Source organism: Cricetulus griseus, chromosome 8, assembly GCF_003668045.3.
Source record: "Cricetulus griseus strain 17A/GY chromosome 8, alternate assembly CriGri-PICRH-1.0, whole genome shotgun sequence".
NCBI lineage: Eukaryota > Metazoa > Chordata > Mammalia > Rodentia > Cricetidae > Cricetulus > Cricetulus griseus.
Genome location: NC_048601.1, coordinates 95,021,172 through 95,042,357, shown reverse-complemented (window position 1 = coordinate 95,042,357; position 21,186 = coordinate 95,021,172). Strand labels below are relative to the sequence as shown.

At 48.4% G+C, this 21,186-nt stretch overlaps 1 protein-coding gene across 1 annotated transcript in view; it reads left to right on the top strand.

Annotated features, from left to right (window-relative positions):
- The window catches only part of Dpp6 (dipeptidyl peptidase like 6), a 652,844-nt gene that overhangs the window by 473,139 nt on the left and 158,519 nt on the right, over positions 1 to 21,186 (top strand). Inside the window, exon 7 of the mRNA XM_035448706.1 lies at positions 9,373 to 9,454. Coding sequence (XP_035304597.1) covers positions 9,373 to 9,454 — 82 coding nt within the window. The remainder of the gene's footprint in view (positions 1 to 9,372; positions 9,455 to 21,186) is intronic.

The window sequence follows — 21,186 nt, the reverse complement described above, 5'->3', positions numbered from 1 at the left end:
CCCATGGCCAGAGCACACAGGTTATAAAGGGCTGCCCAGAAGCAGTGCTTCTGAGAGTCAGTTTAGAATTTTACCCCACCCACCCAGCGGTGTCTGTCCTTTCCACTGCCACAAAGTAAGAAGGCTACAACTCCACCAGGAGTGTGGCAGCACCTGAACTCTTTGTAATTAATCTTTCCCATAAACAGAAATGTAGACAGCCAAGCTTATAGTAATGAATGAGAAGGTCAAGTTTTTGTACCTCTCTGTGCATCCTGATTCTCATTCACCACACCGTGGCCCTAAGGCAAATTCCTACAGACCTTTAGAAGAAGAGCTGGGAGACCCACTCGGGGCATTGCAAGCGTACCTGAGTTTCTAGGTACCTGCAAGATGCTGTGTACTCATACTGTACCCAGTGCCAGCGCTATACTAAGTACGGTACTCCACTAAGTGCCAATACTACACTGGATATTGTACTAGGTTCCAGTACCACACTAGGTATAAATAGTGCACTAAATACAAATACTAGTAATTCACTAGGTACCACTACTGTACTAGTACTGCCTAAAATGGCTAGAGAAGCCAGCAGTTAAGAATGCCTTATCGTGTTGGACTCCATCAGCCTGCAGTGTTAAATCCTGTGATCTTACCTCTCTAACTCTAAATCAACTCTCTCTGCTCCCCTGGGGTTCTGCTCTCTTATTTTTCATCCCTTCCCCAGCACCCCTCCTCTGCTGGCTACGCTCAGTCCTGAGCAGCATCGGCTGCTAATGACTACAGCCCCACCAGAAGCCGAGGCTGTGTGAGTCAGGAAAGGACACTCGCCATGTGCCTCACCATGTCATACATCACCCAGATTGGCCCTGCTGCAGCTCAGCTCCCATCTGTAAAGATGGACTCTTCCCTCGGTGTCACTCCAGTAGCGTTAATCATTCTCAGCCTGACTCTGCCTCCGACCTCAGCAATTTGCAAATGGGTAGCATAAAGAAGAGGGCTGCTAGGACTGAAGCAGGACACAGAGGCACCCTGGCTTCTGCAGCTCTTTCTGGTTGCAGTCTGTGGAGATACCATGACCTTGGCAGCCGCTGGACTTTCTCCACATCCTGGAAGCCTTTGCCAGGCACTCTCACATACACTCTCAATAACAGGACTGTCTCAGTCCTGATCACAAGCCTCTAATCCTGTGAGCTCAATCTCAGCTCTGCCTTTAGAAGTGGAAAGGAATGACCAAGCAGATTAAGGGGGGATCTGTACTCCCCTAACTGTTCTAAGAATTTGTGGTAGAGTCTTCCAGCACGCAAGGAAGTTTCCCTCAACAGACTTCAAACCTATTGGCTAGTGCTTCCATCAAGTTCTCCTGGGTGGGGGTCAGGGGAAGGGAAGCAGTCATACAGGCAGTTCTTCCGAGGCTGTGAGCTCTTGGGAGCTCTGGCTCCAGGGATGTTGTTTTCCTAAACTGCTCACCATTGATATGTTTCCCAATCCCTCATGTTGAGCTCCCTGGGGTCTCACAGAGCTAGCTAGCTTCCCTATGATTCCCTGCAGTCCAATCTACCATCACTTACTTTGTCCTTTCAATAAAAAAAAAAGTATACACATTTTAGCTCAAAAGTCTTCCTTTGTCCTCACAAACAAGAGCAGCTCTGGGTGGCACTGCCCACAGAACTCCAAGATCCACCTCCATAATTAAGTAGACATGCACACACATGTCTGTTGTGTAGACATTGGTATAGATGTCTGGTGAGGCTTGGAACCTCGGCCTGTGCCCTGCGATCCTGAGTTCACCATGAGCCATTAGCCAGTGCTCAATCTCCTCTGCCAAAATGAGCCACTGAGCCCAAGCTGCCTCTTTGTCTGGGCCAATTCTCAGGCATCAATACATCTTTTACATGGCTTGTGTTAACTAAGACCCAAACCATGGGCGAAGGGTTTGGGAAATTTGTTCTCAAAGTCAATAAAAAGAGGTCCCCAAAGTTGGCCCAGACACCTGTGAGTTGGTAGAGAACTGTAAAGGGAAGGGATGGAAGGAAATGACCCTAAATGCAGAGACAGCAGGGCCCCTGTGGCCTCTCTGGATGGTAGACCACGTGAGCGGCATGCTAAAGGATGTCGCTGCCTGTCTCCCGCATGCTTCAGTTTGGTCTCATGACCAACACTGGGATGGAGACTCTACCTTCCTCCTGCATCCAGCGCACGGCAGGCGGTGTAATCATTTGTTCCAAAGTGGAATTGGGCAGAAGGATGAACACAGAAGCCCTTAAAGGAATGGAGACCTGTGTTTAAATATATAGATGTGAGGCTAGCCATCTCTCTCATTCCATCTCGCAGAGGAGCTGTCCAGCTACCTGAGCCACCTGCTGTCCCTCACATTCCAAAAGGGCAAGTCATGCCATAGCAACAGTGTGTTGTAGCATTCTCAGTGAGCCTGGTCACACTGTGTGGGAAGAACAAGGAACCTGAGAATCAAGTGCACAAAACCAGCAGCAGAGCAGGCACATCTGTCACTGACTCCCAAAAAACCTTGTTCATGTCCCAGTGAGCAGCAAGGAGCCTCCCCTCCTCTAGCAGCAGACAGTTGCTCAGAGAGATGAAGCCAACAGCCCAGGGCTGCACAACCTGTTGTGATCAGGGCATCATGAGTCCAACACTGCTTCTTCCTCATGTGACTGAGTCATGTCAGGACATGTCACCCATCCTGACAGGATGATCTGTTGCTGGATACACTGACCAGATGGCTTCACTGAGGCAGCAGGTCCAGGAGGAATAAGGCCATGAGAGGGATCTGCTATACAGGAAAAAGAGAATGCAGTGTTCTGGGTCTCACCTGCAGCAGGGAGTAGCTTTCAGAGGCAGGTGGGCGGCTGGAGGCCAAGCAGAGAGGAAGCTGCAACTAGCCTGTTGATTTTGACCATTGCTGGCTCCATGTTGACAGAGTTTGAGGAGAGAGCCTGGGTTGGCAGGCTTTGGCTGATCCCAGAGTAGAGGATAGGCAAGGATGAGGTGCGTGGGTTGTCTGTGATGTCTCTTGTCAATTGCTCAAGCTTTCCAGCAGGGTGGGCACCAGTCAGCTCAGGCAGGGCTTTCTCTGCTCTGCAGGTCAACTCAAAATCACCTGGAGATCTATGCAAGAAGGGCCTGGAACATGGCTTCCTTCCCTCCTGACCTTTCTCACCCTTCTCCTCCTCTCTCTCCCTCCTGGCTTCCCTTGACAACCTTCTCCTACCCCGAATTTGCAGATCTAAGTTGCACAGCTTGACGGCGTGTGGGGTACTTGAAGAGCTTCCCTTCATTACCTCACCCTGCTCTAGAGTGTTTTATCTCCTCCAGAATGTTTCACAGTCAACCAACCTGACCTGTCTCGTGTCCTCCTTTAACAGGGTAGATTGAGGGTGGACCAGCCTGGAACATAGAGACCAATAAGGCAGACTCTCTTTCCGTTTGACTTTGCTGTGTCCATGAGGCACATGGGGCCCCTCAGGAGCAGTTCAGCCCAGTTGGCCCATCACACTTCAATGATCAGAGTCCATGGCCTGCATGGGGTAGGAGTGAGGGCAGGGACACTGATATGACACCAGCAGGGCTTAACTGCCAGCCAGCCACCTTGGAAGTGCTCATGGCATGGGACTCCTGACCCAGGAACTTGAGTGAATGGCTTCCAATTTATTAAAAGGGCAACAGGACTATCTAGGCACTGAGTGGGTTTCAACTATTATGAATACTATTCTTGGCCCCCTCAGGAACTGAAGGTTGCTAATCTACCCCTTGCTGACCTACTGTGCATTTATAATAATGTGCACCTACTATTTGTGCACTTACCTAGGCCTGAGCATGTATCTTTTTGTGTCTTCCACTGTGCTAAGCATATAAGAAGACTTGAGAAAACTCACAATATTTGACATTGAAAATGCTAGATTTTTTTTAATGATTTAGTCATGAAAGTTTAGAGCCAGGAAAAAAAAAAAGCAAAATTTAGCTTTTCTTCCTCCCAAATACCATTGCTGTTGGGGAAGCTTTTCAATCCCTCCAAATAGCTTTGGAAGATAAATGAGCAAACTTGGCTGGGCACTAAGTCACTCTTCAGAATCCAGTATGATTTATGCCCTGTTTTGTTTATTGCTCAAATAAGCAAAATCAGAATGGATCTTGTGATTATTTTGAGCTATGTGAAGTCCAGATCATTTTATTCTTCCTTAATCATTTTTTCACCAATCCATCTCTACTCAGAGATGATTCATCACAGAGCCCGATACACAGTCTTTAAGAATAAATGAGTAAAAAAAGATAAAGGAGGAGGGGTGGGGGGGACACTAGACAGCCCCAAAATTAATCGGCAAGTTCCTTTGTGTCCCTTCCCTCTCACATACACGCTAAGAATTTCAGAATAACCCAGTGCAAGGTAGAGACCATGGGCCTGACTGACAGGCATGTCCGATATTTTAACACTGGGACACAATGTTGTCATTGTCGTCTATAACGTTCATACTCAAGAACCACCTAATCAAGTTATACAGCACAATATAAATAAATGTTCATAACGTTTTAAGTAAACTTATGAGTTCTGTGTCCGACTGCAATCGTAGCCATCCTTGCCTGCATGTGGCCCCTAGGCCACAGGCTGGATGCACATGTGACACCTTGGGTATGCATCAGAGGTTACTGCTGCAGTCTACTGTGTGACAAAGGGACCTAGATCCTCTCATATTTTTTTGAGTCAGAGTCTCACACTGAGCCTACAGCTCACTGGCCAGCCAACAAGCCCCAGAGATCCTCTTGTTCCTTCCTCCCTGGTGATGAGATCAAAGACATGTGCCTCCACACCCAACTTTTACACAGATGCTGGGGAGGGATCTGAACTCTGGTCCTCACGCTTATGCAGCAGTCACTTTACCAACTGAGCCATCTCCCAAGCCCCAGTTAACCATGATGCTCGGGGGGCGTTAAAAAGATGTGTGGATAAGAAGGCCAGCGAGGCTGAGGTGTGGGTGGGTGTCGGTCGGGTGAGGTGCTTCCATTCACTGTCTTGTCTGGTTGGTTCAGGGACCCTGTGGGGTTAGGAACCGAAGAGAAAGGGTGTTGACAGTGAGTGTGGTCCTGGAAACAGGCCAAACCTAAGAGCTTGAGCTCATCTTCAAAACAGAGGCCAGTCTGAAGAGACTGCAGATGTGGGACCTTCTAGAACTGGGAGCTGAGAAGACAGGGGTTGCCAGAGCAAGAAAGCGGCATGTGGAGCAGGCAGCGAAATGCCCTGTGATGCTGACGCAGGGCTGTGAGGCAGAACACATCTGTCTAACCCACAGGACACACACAGTAGCCAACAAGGCCCAGAGTCAACCATGGGATTCCGTGCGAGGTAGCATAAATTGATGATGACAAATGGAAAAATGCAGACAAGATATTAATAATGTGGGCACATCATTGTCAGTTCTCACGAGCACTTAGAATGATTTAAAGCACAGTAATAATGAAGTTTTCCCAGAAGCAAAGCGCAAAGGAAAATAGTCCTGGCTTGGAGCTTGATGCATTCTTCAGACAAAACCAGGTTGCTGTCCTGATGCTGAGGGACTGATGTCTTGACAAGGTGTGCTGTCCTGAAAGCCAGTGGCGTCTTCAGTATGCTGAGGGTGAGAAGACAGTGGGTTCAGGGATGTCACCTGTATAGAAAAAGGTGGGACCAGAAGACTGAGGAGGAAGAGTCTCTAGGCCATATCACGAGTGTCTCAGCTGTCAAGGGACAGAGGTGAGAAGCAGTGCTTGGCATTGAGAACCTCAGATGCAGGTGGGTCTGTCCTTGTGGTTCTGCCCACCTGCTCAGCGGAGGAGCCCTGCTTGGGTGCAGCACCCAGCCCTCAGCACACACAGAGTGGTGGCTTCTTCCTGGAGATGAGCACAGGGCCATCTGCCTGCACCACACAGAGGAGACAGATGAAGGAGTGAAATGAAACTGAGAATCCAGGTCCCACCAGAATGCAATGACAATGATCAGTGCCTGACTGAGTCTCTCTCTCTCTCTCTCTCTCTCTCTCTCTCTCTCTCACACACACACACACACACACACACACACACAGGTTCCATGCAGCTCTCCAGTGTTTCTCCATAGTCCGTATATAGAAGCATGGGGCAGATTCAGTGGAAACCTTGCGTTTTCAAGGCTGGGCAGGACAGGACTGTATACAGACCACCATCATGCAGGGGGCTGGACAGATGATGAGAAACTGCAGAATATTCACTAAGCAAGGACACACAGTGTAGGGACACTGGGTGTATCACCCTAAAGAATTCTTTTAACTAGAAAGTAAAACAATCTGATGTCATGGGATCCCAGTGTAAAAAAATAGAGATTTACTTCACCATAGCAAGTATGGGTGATAGGGTGGTGACCCTAAGCCCCATTTCCTGTCACCTCCCCCTGAAGGAGTCACTGATCTGCTCTCACTGCTGAACCCCAGAGAGCACACGTGTCTTTATGTCTGATAAATGATTGGGCATTGTAAACAACTTTCAGATAGATAGTCATTACAATAACCCTTCATCAGTACTCAACCCACTGGCCCAACTAATTAAATGAAAAGCTAAGGACACACGCATGCATTATAATGCGTGGCCAAATTAATTACCTGTCAGTTCATCAAGGATTAAGCTGGCATCTGTGGAACACGGCTGCGGGAGCCCAGCACTTCCTGTTCCGTGTGCAGTGCGTTTCTGGATGTTATCTGCAAGGCAAGCATTAATATCCCGATGCACACGTGAGGAAAAGGTACTTGGGCTGAATTACTCTATCGGCTCAAGCTCTGTGCTGATAGCGATGGAATCCCACCGCTTCCTGGCTTCCTTCCCTTGAAGACATCCTGGATGGATTGCTGCAAGCCCATTTGGGGATCTTGGAGTCATTGGGTTGAGTTAAAAGAGTATAAGACATTAAGAGGAGCCGGGCGTTGGTGGTGCACACCTTTAATCCCAGCACTCGGGAGGCAGAGGCAGGTGGATCTCTGTGAGTTCGAGGCCAGCCTGGTCTCCAGAGTGAGTGCCAGGATAGGCTCCAAAGCTACAGAGAAACCCTGTCTCGAAAAACAAAAACAAAAAAACAACAACAAAAAAAAGACATTAAGAGGCTCACTAGCTAGGAAAGAGGAGAGACCTGTATCTTCCGAGCACCTTTGACTTAGTACCCATCATTTCTCTCGGCTTTCACGCCATCCTTAGATGAAGGAGGTCAGGCCTCCACTTCCTGAGTCTCAGTTGATTTGGTTCAAAAGCACGAGCTCCAAGAAATGCCAGCCTCCCTCACCCCAGGCTTCCTTCCACCCATCCCACCCAACCCTGTAGCTATCGCACCGGCCTGATTGACTGCAAATTTATTTGCTTCTTTTGCATAAATGACTTCATGCCTGTATATGTTCTTAAATCCCTGTTAGACAGTACAGCCAGTAGACTGCAATACTCTTCTGAGATTTGTGAACCACCATGAATCACTCCATCATAGTTTATGGAAAACTTGGTTCTTTTTCATGGCCTCATTATACTTGCTGTACAGCATAGTATTTTAGAGGGGACAGAAGGGTTAAACTAACCAACAGTAAGTATGTATTTTAGGATATTTAGACGACTTTTTGATTTGTGAGTACGCTCCAGACTCATGCTCACTAGCATACCCATCACCTCACAGCCTTTTTTAAAACAGTATACCATATAAAACCTGCTCTCTGGGCTGGAGTGATGCAGTAGCAGAGAAAGCAGTTAAGATCACAGGCTCCTCTGCAGGGGACTAGAGTATGGTTCTCAGCACCCATTGAGGGAAACTCACAGCTAGCTACTAGTGACTCCAACTCCAAGCACGCACACACGTGCACACACACACGCGCACACACACACACACACACACACAGGGGGGGGATCTGAAGTTCATTAAAAACCCATCTGTGATCTGCCATGTCCAGACCCCATCTCTCCTGGCTTCTCTACTTCCCTGAAGACTATTGTCCCAGCTGCCTCCCCCCATATCTGACTTCTTTTCACTGTCTCCGAGTCCCCCAGAGGCACTGGGGAATCTCACCTCCCCATCTTCTCCTCTATCTATTCCTGTTTTGTCTGCCTTGATTCTTGCAGTGCTATCCAAATGATTGTAGAATGTATGTGTTTGAAGCCCTGATCACTTAAAGGCCTAGTTTATATATCTTCTCTCTCGCACCCTCCCCTTTGTGAAGCCCCTAAAACTCAGTGCCCTCCTTTCCCAAAGGGAATAGGTGGCAATTCGTCTATTCTCTCTTTGTTCATGAGCAAACACTTTCATGGCTCTGCCTTGGGTGTAGGAACTGTGACATCAGGGCAGGTGCTCCCCTGGCCGTCCTGCTCCCCCAGAATGTAGATGTCATTCTGCAGGTGGGGTGATACCCTCAAAAACTGTGAAGACTGTTCTTTCTACCTGTGGAGTTTTCATGGTGCTTTACCGTGGCTTTTATTTACTAAGACATTTGAATATATAGACAGTATTTGTCAAGGTATTTTCCATCTCTGTAAATTAAGAATGAAAAATACGGGGTTTGGGAGATGGCTCCGTCAGTAAAATGCTGCTATGAAAGCATAAGGAATTTGCATACACAGCACCCATATAAAAGCTAACTGCACATACCTGTGATCCCAGCACTGGGATGGCAGGATCCCTAGAGGTTAAAGGCCAGCCAAGCTAGCCAAATTGACAAGATTCCGGCTGGAGACTGAGAAAGGCATCCAACAACAACCTTTGGCTCCCACACGCATGCATACATATGCACCTGGGCATGTATACATGCATGCTCACTTTACATGTGTGTATATCTACAAGCTGGCTCCCATGTAGACACAATTGGAAAGTACCCAAAATAAAAGGGAACAAAATAAAACGTAAGAAATGTTGAATAGGAAAAACATCTTTCATTTCTTCTCCCTCTCCCGAGTCCTCTCCCTTTCTCATTCTCTGTATCTATGAGAGAATACAATTCATCCTGAGGCCACTGGCTTTCGAAGGTCAGAATGACCTGGCTTCATGCTTCGAAAAGAATTATCTGCGAGGAGAGCCAACGATGAAGACATCGGGTGTGGGATTTATTGCTGCTTGGCTGTGGGTTTCGTTTAATTTTAACTGCCCTGGACATTTTAAAAATTGATCTATATAGTTCTCTGCATGTTTTCCGCTGATGAATATTTACCATTTGGATTAAGTAGCAGTGGATGTGTTTCAGCTTCACATAAATTATGCACATCTGCAGAAAGCCGGTGGACGCTGAGTGAGACGTACTGTTCAATAACTAAGACACAGGGAAAGAATAAGGCTCCATCAGAGGATAAGTGGAAACACAGTATATTCTTGATTCCCAACATTGTGCTTTGTTTCTGTTTGTCTGTCTGTTTCCTCAGGGACCCTCAGAGTCTGGACCCCCCAGAAGTCAGCAATGCAAAGCTTCAGTATGCGGGTTGGGGCCCGAAAGGCCAGCAGCTGGTAAGCAAGCGGGGTGCAGCAGCCCTATTTTGATTTTTATTAAGTTTATGTTTCTAAACTGTTTATCACTGAACACATCTGATGTGTGTGTGATTACATTTTAGATAAATGTACCAAAGTGTCTGATTATATAAGATCATTGTTTCTTTTCAGGTAGAGAATTCTCAATTTAAAAAAAAAAAAATGGACCATGGTGGTTTGGGGAGATGGCTTAGTGTGTAAGGTCCTTGCTATACAAACATGAGGATCAAGTTTGGACTGCCACACCTGGGAAAAAGCCTAGTATAGCAATGTGCATCTATCATCCCAACACTGGGCATGGGAGCAGGCAGAGCATGGGGACTCCTGGGCTAGTCAGTCTGGCTGAAATGGAGTGTTCTAGGTTCAGCAAGAGACCCTGTCTCAAAAAACAAGACACCTAACCTCAACCTCTGATCCCCATATGTGTGTGCACAGACAGGCACACCCACCACTCAAATGCACACACACACAATGAAATGTCATATTGTACTCAGGTTTCCTTCACCATGACAAAGCATCTTGAAAAACATCTTAACCAGGAATGAGTTCCTCTGGGCTCAGGGTTTCAAAGATTTCTCTCCATAGTCAGCTGGCCCTTTCATTTCTGGGCTCATGAGGAAGCAGAAACACCATGGTATGTGGTGGAGCAGAACTGTTCACCTTATGGCAGCTGGAAATGGTTCACATAGGAGCTGGGGGTGGGGTGGTCCACTGTTGAGATGCACCCTTCAGTGACATGCCTCTAGTGAACCAGTTCCTCCAAACAGGATCCACTACTATTTGATGCATCTAGCTATGAATTCATTGATGGATTATTCCATGAATGATTTCAGCATCCCTCCAGGATGCACACACATCTCAGGGACCAGAGTATACCCGAACCATAATGCATTCTTAGTTTTCATACCCAGTGTGCTTAGAGTGGTGGCCCCTGTAACCGTGTACATAGATGAAGTTCCTTGGAGGATCCCGTGGGAATCATCAGTGCCCTTCACATTGTTAGACGTTGTTGTGAAGACTCACACTCATCCCTGGAGGTCTTATGGAGAAAGTGGGTCTGTTAATCATTGTGAAGCTGTGCCCCAGTCAGCTATGTCAGCATGGGGAAGCCTCCAGAACCCACATAGCCTTGACAGTTTGACATCAAAGGTCTTCATGGACCCAAATGGGCAAAACAGCTATTTAAAGCCCTGTGAGTTACAAGGATGGTGTATAGGCTGCTTTCCTTTTTGTTGTTACAAAATACCTGATAAGGCAACTCAATCAAGGAGGAAGTCCTGTCCATCGTGATGGGGAAGGCATGGCTTCGCAGAATGAGGCAACCGGTCACACTGCATCCTCAGTAAGGAGGCAGAGACAGATAAACACTGAAGTTCAACTCACTCTCTCCTTTCCAAAAGAAACCATCCACATTCGACATGAATCTTTGCATTTCAAGTAACCTAATCTTGAAACTCCCTATAGACGTGCCAGAGATGTGGTTTCCCCATGGTTCTAGATCCTGTCAAGTTGCCAATCAGTGGAGTGAAAAAAGCCTACAATGAACAGCCTTGGTGTGAATGTACCCAGCCCAGAACACATTGCTAGCTGACCATGGCCACTCATGGCAATGAGTCTGTAATGGAGTTGGGCTGGACAACTAAGAGAAGAATGTTTATGTCATGGCCCTAGCATGAAAGTGTCACACCCTGGTGACCAGGTAATTGTTATGAGTCCTGTTTAGCTTCATTTCAAGAGGCAGGGGCTCCCTGCTCAGAACCTCTCTGGTATTCAGATCTGTTGGTGACTGTGTCTCAATCACTACTTTTCTTCCATCTGGTTGCAGATATTCTCTTGGTTGTACCTCAGTTCCATTGTCTTGAGTTAATTCACAAAAAAAAAAAAAAAAATATTGGGCCACCGAAGAATGCTAGCCATTCCCCAAGTATCTAGCCAACAGGAGAGTTCAGTGGGCCTAACAGGCCAAAATCAATGTAGCAATTGGAAGAGCCGTTGAAAGGGGTGCCTGGGGTCGAGGGTGACAATCCCTTATTCACAGAAAGTACCTACAACTTTGTCCTGAAGCCTGCAGAGTGTTCTGGCACCTGCATCTTTAAAGGCTTACTGATTAGTGTAGCTGAAGAAATGGCTCAGCAGTTAACAGTACTTGCTGCTCTTCCAGAAGACACGAGTCTGGCTCCTAGCACCCTTGTCAGGCAGCTCATCATACCTGCTGGTAACTCCAACTCCCGGGGACCTGACACCCTCTTCTGGCCTCCACAGGCACTTACACACACACACACACACACACACACACACACACACACACACACAATCTTTAAAAACAAGTTTACTTATAAAAAAAATTAAACCTTCAGTAGAAGTGGCCACTTCACTAACTACTGGTTGGTCAATAACCCAGTGTGTCCAGATTGGCCCTCAGACCCAGTCACAGCAGTGGGGGAGGAAATAGAAAAGCTGCATTTTTGCAGAGTGGTCTCTTTTCTGTTGCTGGGGAAAGGACACCCATGCTTGGTTCTTGCTGAGGTCTCTGTGTGCCTGGCATGCCACCTGCTCCTTATCAAGCCAGGGTTAGCAATAAGCCTCTGGACAAGCACCCTACTGTCTTCACACCCAGACCCCTCTGACAGTGGAGGAGACAGAGCCCACTCTCTAGAATCCCATCCAGCAGCATTTGGAGGAAGGTGAGTCTGTAGATGACTCTGGCAGCTTCTCACTAGGTCAGCCCCTTCCCTGTCCAAAGCCATTGCACAGGAGTGAAGACAGAGGATAACAAAACAACCTTGCTTGACCTCTTAAAGAGTAACTAACAACAAAAGAACAGGTGTCAACCTGACCCTGACAGCTTCCCTGATGTGACTTCTCCAATGCAGATGCTCTGTCAGGAACTCTCTGTAAGGTCCCACATTTCACTATGGGGAATTTCTTTTGTCACACACAATGCTATGTAGGGTGCAGGTGGGTCTCTCCTCACCATTTGAGCATAAAAGCATAAAGCAAAGAGCTCCTGGTGCTCAGGAAGAATTTACTGGTGTTGGAAAAACTGAATGCATACATGAATTGCTTAATTAGCTCATTAGTATATGTGTGTGGCCCTAAGCATTAAGCATAGCACAATCAGAAGGCAGTAACTAGCTGGGATCTAGGACTGTGAGTTCAGCACTCACGGTGAGGGAAATCGTACTCCCTTTCTGTTTCAAGGAACTCGGTGTCCAGTTAAGTATTCATTGCTGACATTTGGGTTTAGTGCTGTGAACCAACAGGATCATTGAATCCTTGAGTTAAACTAACTCTTACTGTGGGTCTGTGTCCTGACTCTAAGAAGCAGTGTTACCCACAGTGGGGAATGAGTCCTATATGCTGGAAATCAGCTAAGTCCTGTAATTCTTGGGGCCATGCAGGGAGGCCTTGTGGTTTCTGCTCCAACTACTTCTTTCTTACTGTTTAACACAAGCACAGTTGCAGACAATGTAGAAATGAGCATGTCATGATAAAATTTACAAACCAGGATGATTATTCTGACCCACTGTGTGTCATGCCTGAGAGACTCCTTCCCCCAGGGCTACCACCCTTAGCACAGTCAGTCTTCCCTGAGCTGTGTGTCTGCAAAGGAAAGCTGCAATCAGGAGCCTTGTGAACATTAATCTATTAAGTGACAAGCAACAAATCCCTCCTCACCGTTTTATTTTTTAAAGGTAAATATTGCTCCCTGCAGTAAATCTGCTCTAATGATAACGAGTCATGTTGCAATGACTGAATCTCCTTGGGGAGCAGAGAACACAGCTGCAGTCAGCTCCACCAAGGAGCTTTCAGAATCCCAAGCCCCGCCGTTCAGGGCGCTGAGCTGTGCCTATGGTGTGGAGCCTTGTCACTCATAGGAATACGCGCAGTCTTTCTGCTCATCCCAACCTATACTCCGCGTGCCTCTGGTTGACAGCTCTCACTCGGAGTCAGCTGTACTGGACTTTTACATCCTGTGGTCCCGAGTGCTTGTTCAGGGTCTTGTGCCCTATCACAGCACAGGGAGAAGCCAGACAGGATAGCTCACACCTATAATCCTAGAATTAAGGAATTCAGAAGGCTGAGGCAGAGGGATTACATAAGCCAGCCTGAGCTACAAATAAACTCCAGCCCAGCTTGGGCTATAGTGTGAGACCTATCTTAGGGATGGGGAAGAAAAAGAGGGTGAAGGGGGAGGGGAGAGGGAGGGGGGAGACATTTGCCCCAGGGGCCCCTCCTTCTGCAACACCAGCTCCTGTTTGCTGGGTTAGTGCTGCAGTTGTTCACAGCATGGAGCCACATTCTTCAAAAAGAGAAAAGAAAGAGAGAAGAGAGAGAGAGAGAGAGAGAGAGAGAGAGAGAGAGAGAGAGAGAGAAAGAGAAAAGAAGAAAGAAAGGAAGAAGGAAAGGAAGGAAGGAAGAAGGAAAGGAAGGAAGAAGGAAAGGAAGGAAGGAAGAAGGAAAGGAAGGAAGGAAGAAGGAAAGGAAGGAAGGAAGGAAGGAAGAAGGAAAGGAAGGATGAATGTTGCCAAAGCTGAAGATGTAGGAGGATGAGTTTGGCCAAATTAACCAGGACTCACAGGAACCATATGGTGCCCATACAGCAAGTATGGAATTCCACAAGGTCCCTCTTCCTTGTCTGCTCTTCAGTGACCCCCTTCCTGACTGCAGAGCCCAGGGCTTCTCAGGAGAGCTCTGGTGTTCTGGAGGCCTGGCTTCCCACATGAGAGGCTTTATCTGTGCTCACTGCACGGATCAAGTCAACTGGCATAGAAATAGCTTTTTGCTCCCCTAGATTCTGGTTTTGCTAGAGCCATTTAATAAAAACAGACAGACTGGAGGCAGGACCCTGGTTTCCTTCCTCTTAGAGTGCACAGCTGGAGTCCAGGCTGCTTCCTGCCTTGATCTGGTCAGTGGAGGAGCCCGGAGAGTGTGTATGGAGTAGCTGAGGGTCAGGGTGGGATGGAGTGTGGGAGGGAGACTTCTTCCTGGGGACTGAAGAATGATGGGAAATTTTTGCAGAGACAAAGGCACAACAGTGTTAGAGAAAATTGAGGATTCAGGACTGGACTCTGCTAGAGCTCTCAAGATCAGAGACCCAGAGACGGCTCTTCTCAGGTTGGCTTGCCACCTCGACAGTGATAAATGAGCAGCTTTGAAAAGAGCATTTAATAAGGCCTCTGGGAAATCTTCAATAGCTCAGATGTGAAAAATGAAGAGCAACCAGTGAAGTTGGCCAGGAAGCCTGTGGGTTGTGGCAGCAGGCCTCCGAGGCTGCTCGCCCAAGGAGCCGGTGAGCACAGCACATGTGGGTGGGTTGTGCAAAAGAGCACAGCAGTCAGTGTGCCAATGTCAGTTCCGAGGCTGCTCGCCCCAGGAGCCGGTGAGCACAGCATATGTGGGTGGGTTGTGCCTCCGAGGCTGCTCGCCCAAGGAGCCGGTGAGCACAGCACATGTGGGCAGCCTCCGAGGCTGCTGGAGCCGGTGAGCACAGCACATGTGGGTGGGTTGTGGCAGCAAAGGAGCCGGTGCACTTCCAGGAGCCGGTGAGCACAGCACATGTGGGTGGGTTGTGGCAGCAGAGGCTGCTCGCCCCAGGAGCCGGTGAGCACAGCACATGTGGGTGGGTTGTGGCAGCACGACACCCAGTGCCGGTGCAGGCCTCCGACAGCCAGCACAGCACATGGGTGGGTTGTGGCAGCAGGCCTCCGAGGCTGCTCACCCCAGGAGCCGGTGAGCACAGCACATGTGGGTGGGTTGTGGGTGCAGGCCTCCGAGGCTGCTCGCCCCAGGAGCCGGTGAGCACAGCATATGTGGGTGGGTTGTGGGAGCCTCCGAGGCTGCTCGCCCAAGGAGCCGGTGAGCACAGCACATGTGGGCGGGTTGTGGGAGCCTCCGAGGCTGCTCACCCCAGGAGCCGGTGAGCACAGCACATGTGGGTGGGTTGTGGCAGCAGGCCTCCGAGGCTGCTCGCCCCAGGAGCCGGTGAGCACAGCACATGTGGGTGGGTTGTGGGTGCAGACCTCCGAGGCTGCTCACCCCAGGAGCCGGTGAGCACAGCACATGTGGGTGGGTTGTGGCAGCAGGCCTCCGAGGCTGCTCGCCCCAGGAGCCGGTGAGCACAGCACATGTGGGTGGGTTGTGGCAGCAGGCCTCCGAGGCTGCTCACCCAAGGAGCCGGTGAGCACAGCACATGTGGGCGGGTTGTGGTGCCTCCGACAGGAGCCGGTGAGCACAGCACATGTGGGTGGGTTGTGGCAGCAGGCCTCCGAGGCTGCTCGCCCCAGGAGCCGGTGAGCACAGCACATGTGGGTGGGTTGTGGGTGCAGCCTCCGAGGCTGCTCACCCCAGGAGCCGGTGAGCACAGCACATGTGGGTGGGTTGTGCCTCTGAGCACAGCACATGTGGGTTGTGGGAGCCTCCGAGGCTGCTCACCCCAGGAGCCGGTGAGCACAGCACATGTGGGTGGGTTGTGGCAGCAGGCCTCCGAGGCTGCTCGCCCCAGGAGCCGGTGAGCACAGCACATGTGGGTGGGTTGTGGCAGCAGGCCTCCGAGGCTGCTCACCCCAGGAGCCGGTGAGCACAGCACATGTGGGCCGGGTGTTCAAGGAAGAAGTTCAAAGGTCCTGCTTCCATCTGAGAAAAGGGGGATGCTTGCTCTTAACCTCCCTAGGTTAACACAGAGGCTAACACAAGAGGCCGTGTTAGCAGCATCGGGTGACTGTCTAAAACAGGAGAATACAGTCAGGGGATCTAAGCTAGACTTGATGATGAAGCACTCCACGGATTATATGGCTGTTTAGACCTTAAAATGGTTTTCCTGGAAAGGCCATGGGCCCAGGGACTCAGGAATCATCACTCAGATCAGTTTGTGTTTTTGATGGGTTAGGAGAGCAACTCTCTTGGCAGGCTGTTAAGGCAGAGATGTACTGTGTTCCCAAGTGTTCTCCCTTCTGCTAGAACTCTGGGGAATGGCCACTGTGGCTGATAACTGCTGCGACTTGCCAGTTAGCCGCCAGTGGAGGCCAGTCCTTGCTGTGGGCATACTTCGGTTATTCTTTAATGAACTCATTTGCTCCCATTCCAAGCCCTTCCAGATACAGTTGGGTTCTGGGAACTTGGAAGAAAGATGACCTCCTTTTTTCCCACCAGCCTCGGCCTCTAACAGAATGCATGCATCTCCTGAGCACTCAGTGTTCCCTCTCCCTCAGTCTTTCATCCCTTGAAATGATCCCCAACCTACTGTTATATCTCTCCATTCCGGGAGAGCTTCCATGATAGTCATGTGTCTTAGTTACGATTCTGTTGCTATAAATGGACACTACAACCAAGGCAACTTATATAAGAAAACATTTCATTGGGGCTTGCTTATAGCTTCATGACCTTCATGGCAGTAGGCAAGTGGGCATGGCGCTGAGGAAGCTGCTGGCAGCTTACATCCAATCCACAAGCACAAGGCAGAGAGAACTGATTGAGAATAGCATGTGCTTTTGAAGCTTCACCCTCAGTGACACACTTCCACTAACAAGGCCACGCCTCCTAATCAGTCCCAAATAGGTCCACTAACTGTGGAACAAGCATTCAAATATGTGAGCCTATGGGAACCGTTGTCATTCAAACTGCCACACAAGAGCTTAGGAGGTGGGCGGTTGCTCTGTATGTATAACCTTTTCACTTTTAACCAAGATCCTTATATCCTCATGTCTTAATGAAGCATTGCTCCCCAGAGCACAGCTGTGGGAGCAAGCTGCCCATTCTGGGTCCACTGCTGCCTGCTTGATCCGGTGGTCATCAGGTCAGCTCAGCTCCATAGCAAGTCCTCACTTCCCCTGAGGTTTGACCTCCTGTCCCAACTGGGTCATTGTAATCATGGCTGGCCCTGGCCCCACGTGTGGTCTGATATCTCAACCCTTTTCCTTCCCTCCCCTTCCAAACCCGTATTCTCTACTTTACACAGGCCTAAGTAGAGACCGCCCCTTCCTTAGTGACAGATGTCCTCAGAGCCCAGGGCAGGTGATAATGGCTCTTCAGTCAAGTCCATCCTAATGCTAATCGATAGCTGAAGGGGATTGGGGGACTCACTGTGTCCCTCCCATTAGTGCGAAGGCCCATGCCTCCTACCCCTAGACAGTGTGTTGACTCATTTTCTGTGACTCAGTGAAGGGTTCAGAAAAATCTGAGCTGAAAGTTTTTCATGCCCACCCTGATTCACTGTGTGGCCTTTATGTCTCCTCCTTAAAGAGTGTTACAATATTTCATTAGGGTGGTGAGATCGATGTCAGCACAGCACCACCACAACCAGAGATGGGGTGCCCCCAAAACACCAGAATGGCCTGTGAAATGGAGTAATAGTGTGGGAGGATATAGCTGTGAGGGTGGAGCTTCTGTCCTGCAGCCATGGAGCAAAGCAGGGCCTAGGGAGAAGGGACACCAGCCTCCTCTTGTATAGCCAAGAGCAAACAGAAGGGTTCAATGGCTGCTGCATCTACCTTGAGCTACCACACATACCCACGTCAAGGGCAGGCAGGAGGCCTCCGCCAAGCTGGAAGGGAAACACCAGGAACCAGGAAGAAAGCAGCTTTTGAATCCAGACGACCCATCAGGAATTCCAAGAGTTTGTCACAGACCACCCCTCAGTCTGCACTGTTGGCATAGCTCAACTGGCGGCTTAGGGGAAAAGAAAACTATCTTGTTGGTTATGATTTTGCAAAAATCATTGCTAAGAAGAACTTTAGATTGGAAAGGACAGATTCAGGTCTTGGTTTTGGCACTTAGGTGACAGTGTGATTTTAAGATGCCAACCCCCTCCCCCAAGAGCCTCAGATTTCTCCCCTGGAAATGGGTCCCAACCTTTCCCTACTGTCATTTCTATCCACAGTGCTGGAGTTCTCATGACAGTGGATGGAGTGGCTGAGTTTACTAAGTTCTTTATTTAAAGTCATTGTAGGGTAAAGAATGAGCCCAACAAATTGTGGTCGCCTTGTTGCTGTAAATTAAGAAGATATTGAAAGGGAAGGAAGCAGTGTGATATCAAAGGGAAGTTTGGTGTCTGGAAGGGGAGGCAGCTTCCTTGAAGAACAGCTTCTGTGGGTGTCCATTGGGCTCAGTGACACATTAGTGAATTGTGGGGACCCTCCCAGGCTGCACTCCCGGACCTTCTCTAGCTCTGGGGAGCAAGGTTGAGGTTCAGAAAGCATGATATCAATTTGTCTTCCTCTGAGTCTTTAGCTCCCCAGAAGTTGGTACCTAAGACTTCAGGAAGATATTGTCAGGTGACAAAGATGCTCCTGGTCCTATAGCTATGTCTCCCAGGACCCAATAGCCATGCCACCCAGTATTTAAAGATCCATGTCACCAAAACCCCAGAAAGCCATGCCAATCAGCCCCCAAGAGCTACACTACCCATATCACCCAGTCATACACCTACTCCACCCATCCCCTATGAGCCACGACACCAAGCTCCACTGAGGTTCATGGTCATCTGGCCCACAAGAGCCATAGAAACCCAGTCCCAGGTAGCCATACCAGAGCCCCCAAAAGTCTCTTCAGATTGATGTCTTCACTGGACAACAAAGAACTGAGTGATGGATGCTCCCTGCCCAGGATGCAACTTCCCAAGGGCAATGTCACTCACTGGGGCCTGCCTATGTTAACAAGGGGCAGGGAGCATTGTACTGAAGTTGACAAATGCAGTGATGGGAGCAAGATTGATCTTTCCAGCAAGAAGAAAGTAGTTAATGAAACATTGTGTGTGCCGAGAAGACCAGACCAAAGTGACATCACATTAATAACTTATAAACGCTAATCAGTTTGGGTTAATTTGGTATTCATTGTAAAAACATTTATCATGGGCCTGAATCTATGAAAGCAGCCAAGAAATTAATATTGCAGGCATGGAACTTGACTTCTGTGTTCTCAAATAAGGGAGGAGGCAGTTTAGCAAGTGATTAATGAGCTTTACCAAGGGTCCCCTTCAAATGTAACATGTCTGTCATACTTTGCAGCTATATGGGGCCAAATCACTTTAATATCCACTTGCACTCAAGTCAATAAGGCAAGTTCTTGGCAATTGGCTTGAATGGATAAAGGAGCCACTGCCAGGATCATGGTTAAGGAAATGGGAGAATTAGGACTCAATTATTGAAGATTCAGGAAGCCCACTCATACTACTGACCACCTCTCTGAAGGGATTAAAAACTACAAAAGTAAATTCATTACTGTGAGAATGTAGAGGAAGTGGAAAATGTGCAGATTTTAACCTCTGTCATCCCACAACAATAGAAGAATCTAAGAGAAAAAAATCATTCATTAAAAAATGTAAGGTGCAGTGAGAGACTAAAAGCGCACCTGTGCTGACGGAACACTCCTTTCTCAGGGGAAGCCATGTTAAGTCCATAAGTACAGCCACGGCACTGCCATCCACACAATTCCTAAAAGCTGGAGACTCCAGTGTTTACCAAGGGCCATTTGGGGAAACCTGACCCAGTCCATATTAGTAACACTAAACTTAACCCGAACCAAGACCCTAATACTAATCCTAATTGAACTCTAGCCCTAATCCTAAACTTAATCCTAACCTATTCTTAATCCTGATCTCAACCCTACTATTATCCCTGACTATAACCCTAATGTTAACCCTGACCCTGGCCCTAGCCCTGGCCCTGGCCCTAACCATGGTTTGAAAGAGTTATCACACATGCATTAAACATTATGATTGGTAGAGACAACCTCCGGCATGGGAGAAAATACTTCCAAATTATACATCCATAAAGGGAGTTAATATCCAGAACAGATAAGGAGTTCAGTAGTAAAAATATAAATAATCTGATTTAAAACAGGTAATGGGCCTAGATTGATCAGCATGGTCCACTGGTATATGAAAAATAAAATGTTTTAAAGGCTGGACAGATGATTCCATGGTTAAGAGCACTGACTTGTTCTTATGGAGGACCCAAATTCAGTTCCAGGCACCAACATGGTGGCTCACAGCTGTCTGTAACTCCAGTTGCAGAGCATCAATGCCTTCTTCTGGTCTCTGTGGGCATCACAAAACACTTAATATCAGAAACCACCAGGAAAATCAGGTGGAAGCCTAAGGGAGGTAGCGCCTCTCTGCATTGGAGTGACTGTCATCAAAACGACAGAGTGACAGAGCGTAGCAAGAGCTGGTGACGATGTAAATCCAGCCTCTTGAAAAACAGCACACTGGCTCCAGAAAACTGAGCAGAGAGCTATCACACATGATCCAGCACTCCCACCGCCAGGCATGTATCCATCAGAGATGAGGCCCGTGTGTTGAAGAAGAATCTACACTCGGGTTCACTGTAGAGTGAACCCAGAGTCAGCCTGTAGAGGGTGAGTGGGAACGAAATGCATCATGTATGTATACACAATAGAAATGCACAATAGCACAATAGAAATGCACAATAGAAAACATGAAAGCCTGCCATTTGTGCAACATGGTTAAGAGCAGAAGCATTGTGTTAAAAGTGTAATAAGCAAGGCACAGAGAGACAAGAACCACAGGACCCCACTCACAGGCCACAACAGAAGAGGTCAACCTCAGTGAAGCCTAGAGCAGAACCGCCATTGCCAGAAGCTAGGACAACAGCAGGAGGGAAGGCTGGAGAAGTACAAAAAGGAATAGGCCAGCAAGGCAGTGGAACCCATGCCTAATGAAAAGAAATTAGGAATAAAAGCTTGTGAGCATT